Consider the following 18,710-nt stretch of genomic DNA (forward strand, 5'->3'; position numbering starts at 1 on the left):
GTGAAAACTCATCTGCCTTGCAGATGCCGTTCGGAGTCGGCATAAAACATGTAGGTCCCGTCCGGCCAATTTGTAGGGAAAAATCAAGAGGAGCACGACGCAAATTGGAAGAGAAGCTCGGCCTTAGATCTCTTCGGAGGTTATCGCGCCTTACATTTATTTTTTTTTTTTATACTAGATTTTAAATTTTCGTGGGCGACTAAGTCCTAGAAGATTTCTAGTATTTAGTATCCGATTGATCGTCAAACAAATTATGGCACTGCTAGGGACAAATGAACTTTACCCTACCTTAAACTACAAAGTGTGGGTAAAATTATATGATTTAACAAATGTTGAATTACAAAATCAGACCCTTTGAACATTCTCAGATGTGTTCACTTAAGTGCTTTTCGAGTTTGTTTAATGTTTTCTTTTTATACTCAGCGTGCTTTGCACACAGAGTATATTAACTTTGATTGGAGAACGGTTGGTTGTACAGGTATAAAGGAATCGAGATAGATATAGACTTCCATATATTAAAATCATCAGTATCGAAAAAAATTTGATTGAGCAATGTTCGTCCGTCCGTCCGTCTGTCAAGATAACTTGAGTAAATATTGAGATATCTTCACCAAATTTGGTACACGAGCTTATCTGGACCCAGAATAGATTGGTATTGAAAATGAGCGAAATCGGATGATAACCACGCCCACTTTTTATATATATAACATTTTGGTAAACACAAAAAACCTGATTATTTAGTAAATAATACACCTAAAATGCTGAAATTTGACATGTGGACTGATATTGAGACCTTTGATAAAAATTTAAAATGGGCGTGGCACCGCCCACTTGTGATGAAATACATTTTACAAATATTAATCATAAATCAAAAAGCGTTGAACCTATCGTAACAAAATTCGACACAGAGATTGCCTTTACTATAACAAATACTTTGAAGAAAAATTAACGCAATCGGTTAAGGACCACGCTCACTTTTATGTAAAAGATATTTAAATTTAAATTTTTTTTTTTATTTAAAAGGGTCGTGGACAAATAAAATAAGCTATATCTTTGCAAAAAAGAGCTTTTTAACAATGGTTTTTCATTTCCAAGTGGATTTATAACAATAAATAGGAAAACTTCATTTTTAAAAAATGGGCGTGGCACTGCCCCTTTTATGACTAAGAAATTTCTATGTTTCGGGAGCCATAACTCGAAGAAAAATTAACGGATCTTAATAAAATTGGGTACACAAATTTTCCCTATAGCAAGAAATATTTCTAGAAAAAATGGACGAGCTCGGTTATAGACCACGCCCACTTTTTATATAAAAGATTTTTTAAAGGGTCGTAGACGAAAATAATAAGCTATATCTTAGCGAAAAAGATCTTTGTATCAGAAGAATTTTACTTTCTAAATTGAATTATAACATTAAATTGGAAAACACTTAAATTTGAAAAAATGGGTGTGGCACCGCCCCTTTTTTGTCTAAGCATTTTTCAATGTTTCTGGAACCATAGCTCAAAGAAAAATTTACATATCGTAATAAAATTGGGTACACACATTTTCCTTATAGCAGAAAATATTCCTAGTAAAAACGGACGGGATCGGTTAAAGACCACGGCAATTTAGATATAAAACAAGTTTAAAAGGTTTAAAAGGGGCGTAGACTGGAATAATAACCTATAACTTAGCAAAAAATAGTTTTGAATCAATGATATTTCACTTATCAAGTTTTATTGTAAGAGGAAATGGGGAGATTTCTTTTTTTTAAACGAGCGGTGCCCCGTGTTATGTAGAAAAGTAATTTATCTGAAATGAAATGTGCAATTGAAGCTCACGCTGAGTATATAATGTTCGGTTACACCCGAACTTAGACACTTTTACTTGTTATTTCATGAAAATTGTCGGAGGGTATATCAGAAAAAGTGGTGTAACCCCAGAATAAAAAAGTGTGTAAATAAATAAATATAAATAAATAAAAGTTTAAAGTGTAAGGAAGTAATTCAAGCTACTACCGCGATCATAATTTTCGAATTATAAGTTTTTAGCTAATAGCCTTAACTACATCTATCTTTGAGCTAACATATTATTTTTCTAATAATCAAAATTACATATCAAATACTAAAAAAATATATTATATTATAGGCGCAGTCGTTCAACCCCTACCAACCGCTTATCTGATATTTCGTGCACCCAGTCAGGCGGCTGGTAAATGTTGGATGGATGCACTGGAGCTCTCCTTGCGTTGTTCAGCTTTGTTGTTACGTTCAAATAGCAGCATGGGCGCTGTGCAGGGACCCAGTGCGAACGATAGCGCACAAATATCGCATGAAACACAATGGTCAGAGGCGGATTATGAAAAGCATTTTAATGATCACGGTAAGTTTTTAAACTAAAAGATATTTATGTACGTACGTACTTTACATTTAAACCGAATGTGCAACAGTTTATTTTAAGTGATGGTTGACAAAACGCCGTTTTGAATTCGACTCTACAAACGAACGACCTCCAATTAGGGACTTTTTTAATATTTTACTTCGATGCAACGAAAAATCCCTACCAAAATGTTGTTGACTCAAAAGCCACATCCAAAGACTCCATATGTGCGGCTGTAAATTTCCCAAAAAAGCAGTAACGCCGTTGAAAAAATAGTTTGTGTAATGGGGAACACGTTACAAGAGAGTGACCTATAACAGTATCGAGTTTAAAGTTGAGCTAGAGTGACACGCGTCCCCCTCGGGAGCTTTCTTTCCTAAAGCGCGAGTTCAGTTTTCTGTCTTTAAGAACGGCGTTCACCGGGCAATCCCTGGCATTGTAGTCCGACGCCTTTTTGTTGATTCTTCTGAGGGCCTCTTCATGCTTCATACGGCTGAATTTTTAAGTGCGGAATTTCTTCATAGTGCTGACGGAGATGACTTCCTTAGTTCCGCTTCCCAAGGCAGCTGGTTCTATGTACTGGAGCGAGTCGGGATTTTTCCCGACCAGGAGCTGTCATTTCAGTGTAACCCCATTTAATTTGTTGCGTCCCTCCCACAAATTGTCATCCTCCCAGCAGATACTTGCAGAGGGCCTGCGTCATACTCTCCTGCTCCGGGAAGGTATCGAACCCAATCCGGGTCCTTCACCTGTCCACGGTCCTGAGAAGTGATTTTGCTGCGTTTGCCCGAAAAGAATATCTTGTCTGTGTGTCACGTGCAAGGGATGGTTGCATCGGACAGGTTGTTTTGGGCTAGACCCCAAAACTCCACGTCCTCATAACTTTTATAAATCTTTTGTGTCTCCTTGCTGTTCACGCCCAAGGGCGTCCCGTAGTATGCACCTTAGCGCTCTCCACTACCTTTCAGCAGCCCTGCTGCTCAGCAAGCCACAACAAGTACCAGCTGCTGCTCGCGCCCTATGGCGCCACCAGCTCATACGGCCGCCCCCACTCATAACTACAATCTCCGTAGTAGAGTCGGTAGCAATGCCAAGCATTAGCCCCGCCCCCGTCTTCTTCTCCCCCTTTTTCACCGTTTGCCAGCACAGAATATATACGTTTGTGTCATCTGCTCAATGCAGCTCCTGTCTTGGACGGTGCTATTTTCCTAGATATTCTGGTATCCGCGACGGCAACCCCCGACGGGTTTCATTGCGTCATGCTGCCAGGTCTCAAACCCAACTACGCCGGGTACCCCAATGCTTACCCAGGGACGTCCAGTCCCAGGGCCACAACAGCAATTGCGTCCTGGCCTCCCCCAACTAAGGCATAGTCAACCGTCACTTACCCCTAGAGTGACGACGTCTCCCCCGTTGCACTTCAGAATTCTGCAGTTAAACTGTAATGGATTAATTAGGAAGATCACGGAGATAGTCGATTTCATGAAGCGACATAACATCCGCATTGCTGCGATTCAAGAGACCAAACTCACAGCAAGATCTGCTCTGCAGACCTGCTCTGGGTATAACGTTCACACAAAATATCGCGAGAGCGGAAATGGAGGCGGTCTTGCATTTATCATACACCACTCAGTGCAATACAATTTTTTTGATTCTGACACCGGCCGCAGGGACAGTGTCCTTGATCACGGCATATCTGCCCGGTCAGGCGATATAAACCTAGAAATCATCAACATCTACATCTCTCCTGTCACCTGTTGCCCCAGTGGATATCGCCTTGATATCAGAAGCACTACTCACTGGCGATTTCAATGCCCATCACTACTTTGGCATTCTAACCTTCAGGCGGACAGCAGTTGGCGGATCGATTAGAGGAAACGACGTTCTGCACAATAAATGGAGACGCGCCCACTCGTATGGTAGGAAGATGTCACAGTTCGCCGGATCTTTCGATCGTGAGCGCAGATTTGGTAAACTGCGTCAACTGGCAGCCGATGGTAACATTGGCATCTGACCACCTGCCTATACTCATTTCGCTCGAGCGAACCGCCGACTTCATAATTACCGAGAAACGCAATTTTATCAACTTTAAGAAAGGAAAGTGGGACGACTAAAAATCCTTTACAGACAATCGCTTTGCTGCCCTCGCTATCCCGACTGATGCTCGCGAAGGAGAACGTGCGGCAAGGTCATTGAATCCGCCTCGGCTAGTTTTATTCCCGCCGGAAGAATTCCGGAAATCCTGCCTCATTTACCGGCGGAGGCCGCACATTTAGCGAGAGAACGTGACCTTATAAGACAGAACGATCCCCGCGACCCCCAAATAAGGGATATAAACCAACGCATCAGATTGCTTGTGGATGAACACAAGCGGGTGAAATGGAAGGAGCACCTAAGCGGTTGTAACCTCTCTGCCGGTGTAGATAAGCTTTGGTCCACCGTAAAGTCCCTATCGAATTCGTCTAAGCACAATAAATCGCAATTGGTGATAAAGTGATGTCGGATGCGAAAAAATGCGCGAGCGCTTTCTGCCGACAATATGTAATGCATTATACGGTTGACAAAGTTAGACGGCGGGCCAACAGACGCGCACATAAACATAAATACATCGCGTCCCCAATTACCGTCACCACCAAAAAGGTTGAGGATGTCATCGTTCATGCTAAACCATCTAAAGCAGTGGCCCAGACGATGCTTAAAACCCTATGAAAAGAGGGATTTAATTATCTAGCATATGTCTTCAACTTGTCCCTTTCCACCTTTATCATCCCCGAAAAATGGAAAATGGCCAAGGTGGTCACCCTACTAAAGCCTGGGAAACCAGCTAACATAGGAGATTCTTATCGTCCGATATCACTCCTATCGCCATTAGCCAAGACACTTGAAGCCATTCTGCTTCCCTACTTTAATGCAAATTTGCAACTAGCCAACCATCAACATGGTTTCAGAAAATTACACAGTACAACCATCGCGATAAATGCCATTAGTACTCAGATAAATTGCGGATTAAATCAAAACCCCCACCATAGGACATTACTCGTTGCGTTAGACCTGTCAAAAGCTTTTGATACGGTCAACCATGGCACCTTATTGCAAGACCCTTCCCCCAAGTCTTAAAAGGTGAACCGCAAATTATCTGTCTGGACGGCAAGCAATTCAGGAATATAACATCCAAACCAAGAAGAATTAAACAAGGGGTGCCACAGGGTTGTGTCCTATCCCCACTTTTGTTTAACTTCTACATATCAAAGCTACCTTCACCACCCGAAGTAGTCACTATCGTTTCCTACGCCGATGACTGCACAATAATGGACACAGGCCCAGGTCCACAGATCGATGAGCTTTTCAGCAAAATAAACAGATATCTCCCTGATCTTTCAAGTTTCTTCGCCTGCTGAAACCTGAGATTGTCACCGACTAAATCATCGGCGACCTTATTTACAACACGGACGCTCCAAATGTCGACCATATTGAACATCCACGTAGATGGCACTACGCTACCGACTGTCTTACACCCTAAAATCTTGGGTGCGACGTTCGGTCAGGATCTACATTTTGGAGAGCATGCAGCCGCAATTGTACCGAAAATCCAGAGCCGTAATAAAATCCTCAAATCTCTTGCTGGCATTGCTTTGGGTAACGCGAATTACCACTGGAAGAAGTTACAGGCCTGCCAAAATACCGCATTCAGAACCGCTACGGGCTGTCTTCTTATGTCACCAGAACACCACCTACATAATGAGGCGAGAATACTCCCCATTAGGGAGAGAATTGAAATCCTAACCAAACAGTTTCTGTTGGATACCCAGAAACCTGGACATCTCAACAGACATCTCATTGATGAGGCTAGGCCGCCAAGGGACTCAAGGGGTCATATTCGCAAGCATTATGAAGAAATACGGCAACTGAGGACACAGCCGTATGAAGCTAAAAACACAAGCAGGTCCTCAGTGAAATCCACAAACAGGCGTCGGATCTCTATGCCAGGAATTGCCCGGTGAATCCAGTACTTATAGGATAATACCCAAAACTAGCAGAGGAGGGATTTGGCGGGTGACGATGTCAGATTTCGCGAGGTGAAAAAACTGGAAAGACTAGGGAGATAGTCGTTGATTTTTAAGCATAGCTCGTCGATGAATGGGCCGGGACCTATTGCCATCGTGCAGTCATCGGCGTAGGATACAACGGAAACTTCTTCTGGCGGGGAAGGAAGAATTCGGTATGGTTAACAAAAGTGGAGATAGGACACCACCCTGTGGCATCCCTTGTTTACTTCTTCTGGGTTTTTATTGATGATATCACTTCAGTATAACCCGATTTAATGTAGAAACATGTAGAAGTCGTAGTCGACAAAAAAAGAAAGAAGAAAGAGAAAAAAGAAAGCGAGATATTTTGAAAAAAAAAAAAAAATTTGTTTGTGACTTTGCACCATGATTAAAATCTTTTCAAACATCCCTTCCATTTTCATTTATAACAATAATACTGAATAACACAATTTTCTGGAAGCAGATCCTCGAAAAAATTAACAGCGATAAGTTACACAAATTACATAGTTGCCTGATCTATGTAGTAATGCGACACATTTATTCTCATGCATTCCGGCCGAACCGCGACCGGTTAGGACCAATTCTGGCAATTGATTCGGACTTAGCGCAGAAAGATGCATGTTGTTGTTGTTGCAGCAGTGCTTCGCCCCATCCAATTGGTGCGACCGATAACAAATCATCAATATCCTCTAACGGTAGTCCAAGGAAACTTGCTGTTTCAACAGGGGTGGACCATAATGTGAGGGTTGTTAGAGGCGTTGGTTCCACATTACAATTAAATAGATGGTTGGTGTAATGTGGGGACACATTGCAAGCAGGGCATATATTTTATATGTCGGGGTTGATTCTGGATAGGTAAGATTTTAGCCTGTTACAGTATACAGAACGAAGTTGAGCCAGAGTGACTCGCGTTTCCCTGGGGAGTATGCGTTCCTCTTCCGCAAGTTTTGGGTACTGTTCCCCGAGTACTGGATTCACCGGGAAATTCCCGGCATAAAGGTCCGACGCCTGTTTGTGAAGTTCACCAAGAACCTGCTTGTGTTTTTTTGCTTCATACGGCTGAGTTCTCAGGTGCCGTATTTCCTCATATTGCTTACGGAGATGGCTCCTTAAACCCCTGGCCGGTGTTGGCTCATCAATCAGATGTCCGTTGGGATGCCCAGGTTTCTGGATGTTCAACAGGAACTGTTTGCTTAGCATCTCATTTCTCTCCCTGATGGGGAGTATTCTCGCCTCATTATGTAGATGGTGTTCTGGTGTTTAGACGGTTAAGCGCCAATTAAGTAAAGTAAGTAAGTTCTGGGGACATAAGAAGACCGCCCGTGGCGGTTCTGAGAGCTGTATTTTGCCAGGCCTGTAGCTTCTTCCAGTGTGTAGTTTTTAGGCTTGGCGACCATATAGGGGACGCGTAGTATGCAATCGGCTGGCCAATTGCGTTGTAAGCGGTATTGAGCCTTTCTTGTCTTTTCCCCAAGTACTGCCAGCACGAGAAGAGAGAAAGGTGCATGGGAATATCTGTTCCACATTACTAGATCCACCAATTTTGTTTGTGTACATTGTTGTTTAATTTATCGCGTCTAATTTTTCAAAGATTTTCTTTTTATAATACTTGTGATATTGGTTAGGTTAGCTGCCAGAAGGCACACCTAGATCAGTGGCAAGGGACCCGTTGTGATACCACGAAAATGCTTTATTACCGTTCCTCTTCAAACCATTTTGAGAACCTGATAAAGGCTACCAAGTCCATGAGGCCATATTCCACAACCTGGCACTGATTATGCAGAAAGGGGCAGTTGCATATAAGGTGAACTTCTTTTTCCTCCTCTTCATCCTCTTTACAACTCCTGCAGCAACGACGATAAGGCACTTCTAACCTTTCTGCATGGCTACTAATAAAGGAGTTAGTACTTCTACAAGTGCGGAAATTGTATCCTTACTTAGGGTGTAAACGTAAAGGGATCTTTTGGGATCCTATTTTGGAAAACTTTCCCTTGATGTCTGACACCCCGGTATTAGTAGCCAACTTTCGTCGCCCACTTCAAACGGCATCTACTAAAGCACATACAGTTTTGTTGAATCTTTTCATGACATGGCGAACACTGACGAGGGCCCACTCCGTTTAAAGAAATTTTCTGAAGTATTTTCTGATGTTAGCTGTCCCATTACTGACATTCAGTGGTATTCGAACTCTTTGTAAAAATTTGTAGAATTAAGTCTTTGTACACCGATGCAGAATTTAAGGAGTACTTTTCATGTTTGAGTAAGTTTGATTCCATTTGCACTTATTCAGAATAATAGTGTTAGGCTATCTTACAAATTTCTCAACATCAAAAATTTCACTCCTGTTGCACATTCCGTTTTGAGACTAATTTATATATTATTTATGTATGCATACACAAATATTCGATGGATTTTCGAAAAAAAATCTTTTCCAAGCCATTAATATTGAGCGCTTTTTGCCGTGTGGTGAGACTCTAAAACGTTACTCTCAACATTTATTGGTGCCTGAGTTGAGCAAATCGCATGGTAGTTCAGACACCAGTTTAACATCTCGGTCACAAACGCCACTATTTCAGCAACTCTACTCAACAATGACTAATTTCGAACGTATTGTTGCCAATTCAGCAGGAAAAAACTTACGTAAATTTCGTAAAGTAGGGTATTTGCGCAAACGTGAATCATTCGATGGCATGAGTTCTATGGGTGACCTTAGTGATGTCTCAAGTGTTGATTTTACGTCAAGATTGGAGACACATCAATATTTGAAACTGAAAGCACGTCGGCAAAATCAATTCATGAAATCGGCATCATTAGGTCCGATGCTGAATGATTCATCATCGTCTGGAGATTCTGGAAGAGAGCCCAACGAAACAATATCACGATCGGGTGCAACATCACGTCCATTAAGCGCTCCGCAGTTTGCGACCAACATTAAGGGTTTGAGCAAATTTGATACTAAATAACTCATTTACATTAGTTTGCAGTAAATGCATTTTTGGGTGAATGTAATATGCTAGCCATAGTAGAAACTAAAATTCCATGGTTCCTATTCAGGTTTCTATTACATTAAAGTTCATATAGAGAAAATGTAATTATTGTTTAATGAAAGGGTAAATACATAATTATTTTTACATAATTTTACATTTTGGTGATTCTTAAGTATTGTGTTAATGGTTGTCCCGTCACTTGCGTCGGGAATCTTCTGTTATTTAGGCCATAATACCACGGCGGCCATCTGCTATTGCATAGTTTAGTTTAAGATAAGCCAAATCAAAGTATCTGCCGTTGAAAGTTTAACTATATATCTTCCAGTGAGTTATATTGCATCGTTGTCTTAACTAAAGCAATATTTGGTATCAGCGCAATAACGCAACGCACCATGGTCTTACCCAGCGCTACAGAAAGCAGTTATTTCTGAATGATATTCGTCATGTTCATGCCCCCAATTTCAAGTAGTGTCCAGTAACAAGTTACATAAACCTTGACATTCGCGTTCCAAAAATAAAAAAAAAATAGAGCTTTTTTGTTGCATGGTATTTTTTGACTTTCTGACACGTTTTCTCTCCATGAGACGGATTTTAGAAAATAAAATAATAGAGAGTTGTTGGATTCCTGAGAGATACATATATTATAGTCTGTCAGACCTTCGTAATTTTATAAAACCCTAAACTTCCTTAACCCTAGAAAGATAACGTACGTCTGAGAGACGTGTTCAAGTTTAAGGACCCTAAAGATATAAAAAAAACAAAAATTTTTTTTTTTTTTTTTAAATCGTTTATTTCATATATATTCATTTGTTTTAAATGTTCTTTAAAGAAAAATATTGTTTTTTTAATATATTGAAAATTAAGTTCGACATGTCTTGGACTTGCCCTTAAAAAAATCAGTCTTTTTCGAAGGACCTCAGTTTATAGCAAAAAAAAATGTAAATAAAATAGATTTTTTTATACTTCAATTGAATGAATTAACTGTTTTAAACTTAAACTATACTTAAAAAAATATTAGCTAAAATTACCATTTTAGGCAAAAATTACATATAAAATTTGTAGTCACGTAAAAGAAAACGATACGTCTCTTAGACATATTTTTAAAAAACAATCGTATATATTTCAGCAAACAAAAAAGTTACTACTGAAACGCACCCCCCACTGACAAGCTGGTAATGGTAGCTGAGAAAACTAGGAATGAGAATGTTCTCTCTTTACAATTGTGGGAGACTGAGAGCAAAATTAAAACGACGTCTCACAGACGTACGTTATCTCACTAGGGTTAACGTATGTATGTTTAAAACTTACGAAGGAATGAAGGTGTTTGGCCTAGAGTTGCTACTGTAGAAAGCGCACAGCTTTAATACTCTGCTTGGCGATAGAACGGTTTGATTATTTAAAGCACCTTTTCCTGAACGTTACTACTATGAAAAGTATCTGCAAATGAAGCACATGATGCCCCATAATATTTTTTTTATTTATTTATTTATTTATTTGGATTAAAGTCGACACAGACACATGCGGTCGACTACTAAAATATGTAAAACATAAAATTAATGTTACAATTAAAAATAATTAAATTCAACCATACATATGAAAGAAAGTACAAAATATCAGGCCAGACGTGACAGTATTGAATTATGCAACGCGGAAAATGAACATTCAAAACTGATGCAGTTATACAAGTTGTTGTAGTGTGGTGTTCGCCGTGGATTATTTTTGGCAAAATTTTGCCGGTAAAGTGGTAAATAAAAAGGCACAAAGTGCCTAGACGTTCTACCGGGAACAGCAAAATTTAGTCGACTAGCAAGATCAGATGAGTCGATCTCGCCCATAATGAGAATGTGAATGAACATTACCCCGAGTAAAGTTCTTCGATTTTCTAAAGTTGGCTGATTTATAAGGAGAAGCCTATTTCTATATGGTGGCAAATGCACACTAGAATCCCAGTTAAGACCACGTAGTGCAAATAAAATGAATTGCATCTGTACTGACTCAATACGCTTTATAAAGTTTTGATACCCTGGGCACCAGACACACGAACAATACTCTAAGATTGGTCGTACCAACGATGTGTAGAGGGTCTTAGTCAGATACGGATCATTAAACTCCATAGCCCATCGCTTCACAAAACCGAGTATACCCGTTGCTTTGCTTACCATTGATGAAATATGCGTATTAAAAGTCAGTTTAGGATCAAAAAGAACGCCTAGATCACTTACGACAGATATACGCTCCAAAGACGTGCTGTTTAACGTATACGATGTCAAACTTGGCTTCATTCGGTGAAATGTCATTAGTTTGCACTTCGAGCAATTCAAAACTAGTAAATTTGCAGTACACCAGCATTGAAATGAGTCCAAGTCTGCCTGAAGAAACTCCACACGGGAAGACTCCGAAGGCAAGTATGAGTAACAAAGTTTAACATCATCCGCATACATAAGAGTTCGGGAATGTATGAGAGTTTGTGGTAAGTCATTTATAAACAAAGTAAAAAGTAACGGACCCAAATGACTACCCTGAGGCACACCAGACGTTACATCAAACAACCTAGAAAGACTGTTTTTAAACAAATTGTTGAGTCTGATTCGCGAGATAGCTTTCGAGCCATACAAGTAAATGCTTCGGAAATCCAAGTAAATCAAGTTTGTAAACTAAAAGCTCATGATTGACAGAGTCAAACGCTTTACTGAAGTCGGTATAGATCACATCCGTTTACCTATTGTTTAAAAATCCATCCATTACAAAAGAAGTAAACTCTAGCAAGTTGGTAGTAGTTGATCTACGGAGCACAAAACCATGCTGGCAGGGCGATAATATGGAGCTACACATGTGTTGAAGTTGACATGTAATTATTCGCTCAAATGTTTTGGGAATAGCTGAAAGCTTAGCTATACCTCTATAGTTTTCGATACTAGACCTACTATCTTTTTTGTGCAAAGGTATAATAAATTATTTCTTCCAAATCAATGGAAAAGTGGCAGATGCCATAGATAATTGGAATAATTAATGTATCGGCTCAGATAAGTTAACTGCACAGTATTTGAGTACACAACTAGGAACACCATCTGGACCCGGAGAAAAAATCGGTTTCCAACCGAGAAGGCTCTGAAGAACAGTATTCTTATCAATTACTGGATTAGGAATGCAATTAAAACTTTCCAAGTTGTAGGAGTGTTGACCGGGTTGAAAAAGTTTAGATGAGTAGGTCGACTTGAAGAATTCTGCAAATAATTCCGCAATATCATTATCAGAACTAGCATTCTTGCAACCAAAAGAAAAGGTAGCTGGAAAACCAGATGTTTTCCTCTTGGAATTAACAAAACTGTAAAATATTTTCGGATTGTTGAAAAATTGAAGTTTACAACTGCTTAAGTACAACTTATTACATTGTTGGTTTAGACAATGAAAGTTGCAACGAGCAACCGAATATTTACAAAAATCTGCAGAATATCCTGATCTCTTGAAACGTTTATAAAGCCTAGATTTATTATTATTGAGTCTTATAAGTTGTCTTGTGAACCAAGGTGGTTTACTTGTTCCAGCACTAACACATCGAGGGGAACACAGTTTTCGAAGAAGCCATCAAGAATACCGTAAAATAATGAAGTCGCTGAGTCGACGTCATTACTCGAATAAAGATCTGACCAGTCATGAGTAGCAATCAATTCGTTGAGCTTTATAAAGTCTGTTTTATAAAAACATCTTGAGCGGGATCGAGATTTTAATTTTGTAAAGCACAGCTCCTTAGGAGGCTGAATAATATCAATTGCTATTTCAAGCGTAGGATGTAAGGGATCTTCTGGAAAAGATAAAGGAGAAATACAATTGAGAGCAATACCCACTGATTCATCCACAAATACCAGGTCAAGAATCTTGTTTTTACAATTTAAAACATTGTTGATCTGTACGAGTGATTTATCTAAAGTATTCTTAACGAAATCATGCTAACAGGTGGGAGTCAAAGCGTTTGAGTCGCTCAAGCTAATCCAATTTACCGAGGGCAAATTGAAATCACCAAGAACAACTAAGTGATCTTTGTCTCGCAACTGAGAGTACAAGTTGCGAATAGCTAAATTATGGCAATTGTAAACATACATGTCCGACCGGGGCGGAATATATGAGCAACAAATATATAAGCTAAAACATCGCAGTGAAATCTTTACTGCTATAAACTCAATATCAAATGCGTTGTCCGACAACAACAACTCGGATGAAAGGCTTGAGTCCACAGCAATAAGAACACCGCCTGCCCTAGATATACGATCACGCCGGTAAACGACGTAGTTACTTGAAAAAAGCTCAGCGTTAAAATTGTCAGGTTATAACCCGGTCTCGCTGAAAGCAACAACCTGCGCTGTAAAAGCGAAACTGTTAAGAAAAAAGGTATTTAATTTAGATCGTAAACCACGAACATTTTGGTAGTGAACGACTATAGAGAGTGAGTCGGTGACTACTTTTTTGCTGTGACCGCGGTGAAGGTCATAGAGTTTTTTTGGCACTATACTGGCATTTTTCTGGTACAAATGCACCACAGTATGCTCCAGCCAAAAAGAACAGTCAAGAACACTATCAACATAAAGGTGTGGCATAGTTATTTTAAAAGATGAAATTTCCCTTTCATATTTACAGTTAAATTTGAAAACTTCTACACTAGAATTATTAATATTAAGTTTAGAGCATATAGAATTTGAAATATCGTCGACAGTCAATGAAGCATTTTCCGAAGAAAATATATCTTAATCTGGGTTTCCCTACTTAGAGCTTGTTCTCTGGCAAAGCCACAATTAAATATCTAACCCATTATTCCCATATTAGTTGAAAGCATGCGTCACAAGCATATGACTTCTCAGGGCTGAAAGATGCCATATTCTACATACTAATCGCTACATATTGTTTGCCACTGTAAAGAAAGTGAAACAACACCTTTTAGTCGTTTAAGTTTTTTGTTTTTATTTTAACAAGACAAATGTTTCAACACTCGCGTGGTGTCTTCTTCAGTTGCTAGTTTTCAACTAACCATTGTCAACAGAAATAACAAAGTAGGGGGACTCATGTAACCGTATAAATGCCTTATAAAGTGTGTAAACGTATAAATTTATCTAGTTTACGCACGAGCTGTCAAATTTTGTATGAAAAATCATTTACACAATTTGTATAAATTTACGCGCACATTTCATTGTGTAAACGCGGTAAACTCAAAGGAATGCAACCTTGCAGACATTACAGACGGCATTTTCATCAAAAATCTCCAACATCAGCAAGTAAAGGCGTTTTAGTTTTGATTTTTCACTTAATCTTGGTATTTTTTAATTTGTATAACAATCAAAAAAATTTTTTTGGAAATAATACAGCTGAAAAACAATCAAGTTTATCAAGAGTATTACTAGGTGCGTTCATATAACCGCGTGTGTAAATGGATATAATTTTACACCTTATAAGTTTATATGCTATCATGAGTCCCCCTAGTAACAAAGTATGCCTATCCAAATTTGTCAAATATTATCGGCTAATACAATGAAAAAGCAAAAAGACATAAAAGGGGGACTCATGTAACCGTATAAATGCCTTATAAAGTGTGTAAACGTATAAATTTATCTAGTTTACGCACGAGCTGTCAAATTTTGTATGAAAAATCATTTACACAATTTGTATAAATTTACGCGCACATTTCATTGTATAAACGCGGTAAACTCAAAGGAATGCAACCTTGCAGACATTACAGACGGCATTTTCATCAAAAATATTCAACATCAGCAAGTAAAGGCGTTTTAGTTTTGATTTTTCACTTAATCTTGGTATTTTTTAATTTGTATAACAATCAAAAAATTTTTTTTGGAAATAATACAGCTGAAAAACAATCAAGTTTATCAAGAGTATTACTAGGTGCGTTCATATAACCGCGTGTGTAAATGGATATAATTTTACACCTTATAAGTTTATATGCTATCATGAGTCCCCCTAAAGAGAGTATAATACAACAAAAAAATTAAGTAATAACAAAATATGGATCAAACGAAGTTTAATGGAAAGCTGAGTAAAGATTTGTATACAGTGGGCCACTATCACGATTCACTGACACACTTTTATTTACATAAATATGTAGGGATTCTAAAATATTTAATCTACTGATATTAGATTCTATTTTAATTAATTTACAGTCGTCTTCACTTATCGAGTGTTGATTCGATAATGCATGTTCGGCGATGCCACTTTTGGGCTCAATACTTTGTATGTATTTTAAATGCTCATTGAACCTGATTCGTACAGTGCGCGTCGATTGGCCTATGTACTTTGCACCGCATTCTACTCCGTCGTCATTTAAATGAGCGCAAGTGATTGAGTACACTCCAGGATTGTCCAAAATGTCACCTTTATCCTTAGATGATCTCAATAAGGCCTTCAGTTTTGTTGTTGATTTTGGAGCCAAATTTAAACGAGCTTTTTTAAAGATATGTTTCATATCAGAAAAATAATATGGGTCGTAAGTCATGCTGCACCAAGTCATGTTGTCTTTTTCGCCCACTGTGCCGAAAAACGAACTGCACTCTTTTTGCAATTTTTTGCGCTGTTGTTTTCTTATTAGCTGCTCTACCATGCTGGCGCAATACCCATTAGTTTCTGCGATGCTCACTATTTTGTGTTTTTCTTTGTTGTAAGCAGCACAGCTTAGTGGGACGTTAATAAGGCGATGAACCATAGAATTGAAGGCATCTAATTTATGCGAGTAGTGATGGTTTGATTCTATTGGGATAAATCGATCAGTCGATGTTGGCTTACGATATATATCGAATTCGATCCCTCCGTCGGTATTATGTTTGAGCATTAAGTCCAGAAAAGGTAACTCATTATTTGTTTCAAACTCACATGTGAATTGGATGTGTACATTAATGGAGTTAAATAAATTCAATGTCTGCTGTATTTTCTCTCTCTCTATAATAACAATACAGTCATCGACATATCGACTATAAAAACGTGGGGAAATAGAACTTTTAATAAGCTGTTCTTCAACTGTATTCATGAATAAGTTGCATAGGAATGGGCTAATATTCAAACCCATAGGCAAACCATCCATTTGTTCAAAGAATTCCCCTCTAAACTGGAAGAAAGATTGATTTATACAAACCACGGTCAACTCGAACAAGGCGCTAGCCACCAGTGGCTCTTGGTAGATTGGATTCCGAAGTAGCCGACAATGTGCGTTACAATATAAAAAAAGTCTTATCATCGAAGCCCACTTCAAATAATATTAGTTACACCAACTATTTGCATGGCGCCGTAAAGTCGTTAAACGAAAAGAATATTTACATAACAAAAGCCGATAAAGGTAACTGTGTTGTTGTACTAAATGAGCACGATTACAACAACGGGATGAGCGCACTGATAGAGGAAGGAAATTACATTAAAGTAAAAATCCTCTCCCAAAGATGAAAAGACAAGTGGTAGAATGTAGGAAAAAGTATACCGATCTGTTCGGTCGCCGCTGGAACAAAAGAATGCATAAATCGTATGTACGAGTCCCCTGTTTGTATGGTTTATACAAAGCTCATAAACCAGAAAATAAGTTCCGACCAATTATCGCTGGGTACACTTCGCCCATAGCAAACATTGCGTCATGGTTGAGCAGACATTGAATTTATTTAACTCCATTAATGTAAGCATCCAATTCACATGTGAGTTTGAAACAAATAATGAGTTACCTTTTCTGGACTTAATGCTCAAACATAATACCGACGGAGGGATCGAATTCGATATATATCGTAAGCCAACATCGACTGATCGATTTATCCCAATAGAATCAAACCATCACTACTCGCATAAATTAGATGCCTTCAATTCTATGGTTCATCGCCTTATTAACGTCCCACTAAGCTATGCTGCTACAACAAAGAAAAACACAAAATAGTGAGCATCGCAGAAACTAATGGGTATTGCGCCAGCATGGTAGAGCAGCTAATAAGAAAACAACAGCGCAAAAAATTGCAAAAAGAGTGCAGTTCGTTTTTCGGCACAGTGGGCGAAAAAGACAACATGACTTGGTGCAGCATGACTTACGACCCATATTATTTTTCTGATATGAAACATATCTTTAAAAAAGCTCGTTTAAATTTGGCTCCAAAATCAACAACAAAACTGAAGGCCTTATTGAGATCATCTAAGGATAAAGGTGACATTTTGGACAATCCTGGAGTGTACTCAATCACTTGCGCTCATTTAAATGACGACGGAGTAGAATGCGGTGCAAAGTACATAGGCCAATCGACGCGCACTGTACGAATCAGGTTCAATGAGCATTTAAAATACATACAAAGTATTGAGCCCAAAAGTGGCATCGCCGAACATGCATTATCGAATCAACACTCGATAAGTGAAGACGACTGTAAATTAATTAAAATAGAATCTAATATCAGTAGATTAAATATTTTAGAATCCCTACATATTTATCTAAATAAAAGTGTGTTAGTGAATCGTGATAGTGGCCCACTGTATACAAATCTTTACTCAGCTTTCCATTAAACTTCGTTTGATCCATATTTTGTTATTACTTAATTTTTTTTTTTTTTATACTCAGTTGAGCAGAGCTCACAGAGTATATTAAGTTTGATTGGATAACGGTTGGTTGTACATATATAAAGGAATCGAGATAGATATAGACTTCCATATATCAAAATAATCAGGATCGAAAAAAAATTTGATTGAGCCATGTCCGTCCGTCCGTCCGTCCGTCCGTTAACACGATAACTTGAGTAAATTTTGAGGTATCTTGATGAAATTTGGTATGTAGGTTCCTGAGCACTCATCTCAGATCGCTATTTAAAATGAACGATATCGGACTATAACCACGCCCACTTTTTCGATATCGAAAATTTCGAAAAACCGAAAAAGTGCGATAACTCATTACAAAAGATAGATAAAGCGACGAAACTTGGTAGATGGGTTGACGTTATGACGCAGAATAGAAAATTAGTAAGATTTTGGACAATGGGCGTGGCACCGCCCACTTTTACAAGAAGGTAATTTAAAAGTTTTGCAAGCTGTAATTTGGCAGTCGTTGAAGATATCATGATGAAATTTGGCAGGAACGTTACTACTATTACTCTATATGTGCTAAATAAAAATTAGCAAAATTGGATGAAGAACACGCCCACTTTTTAAAAAAAAAATTTTTTTAATTCAAATTTTAACATAAAATTTAATATCTTTACTGTATATAAGTAAATTAAGTCAAAATTCAACTCCAGTAATGATATGATGCAACAAAATGCAAAAATAAAAGAAAATTTCAAAATGGGCGTGGCTCCGCCCATTTTCATTT

At 38.5% G+C, this 18,710-nt stretch overlaps 1 protein-coding gene across 5 annotated transcripts in view; it reads left to right on the forward strand.

The window, feature by feature from the left end:
• Positions 1-18,710, forward strand: part of Orp8 (Oxysterol-binding protein-related protein 8) — a 179,645-nt gene that overhangs the window by 135,314 nt on the left and 25,621 nt on the right. For all 5 annotated transcript variants that reach the window (XM_067760496.1, XM_067760497.1, XM_067760495.1 and 2 more), the window contains one exon: positions 2,131-2,364. In XM_067760496.1, the coding sequence (XP_067616597.1) occupies positions 2,131-2,364 (234 nt within the window). The remainder of the gene's footprint in view (positions 1-2,130; positions 2,365-18,710) is intronic.

This window comes from Eurosta solidaginis, chromosome 1 (genome assembly GCF_040869045.1).
Source record: "Eurosta solidaginis isolate ZX-2024a chromosome 1, ASM4086904v1, whole genome shotgun sequence".
Classification (NCBI taxonomy): Eukaryota; Metazoa; Arthropoda; class Insecta; order Diptera; family Tephritidae; genus Eurosta; species Eurosta solidaginis.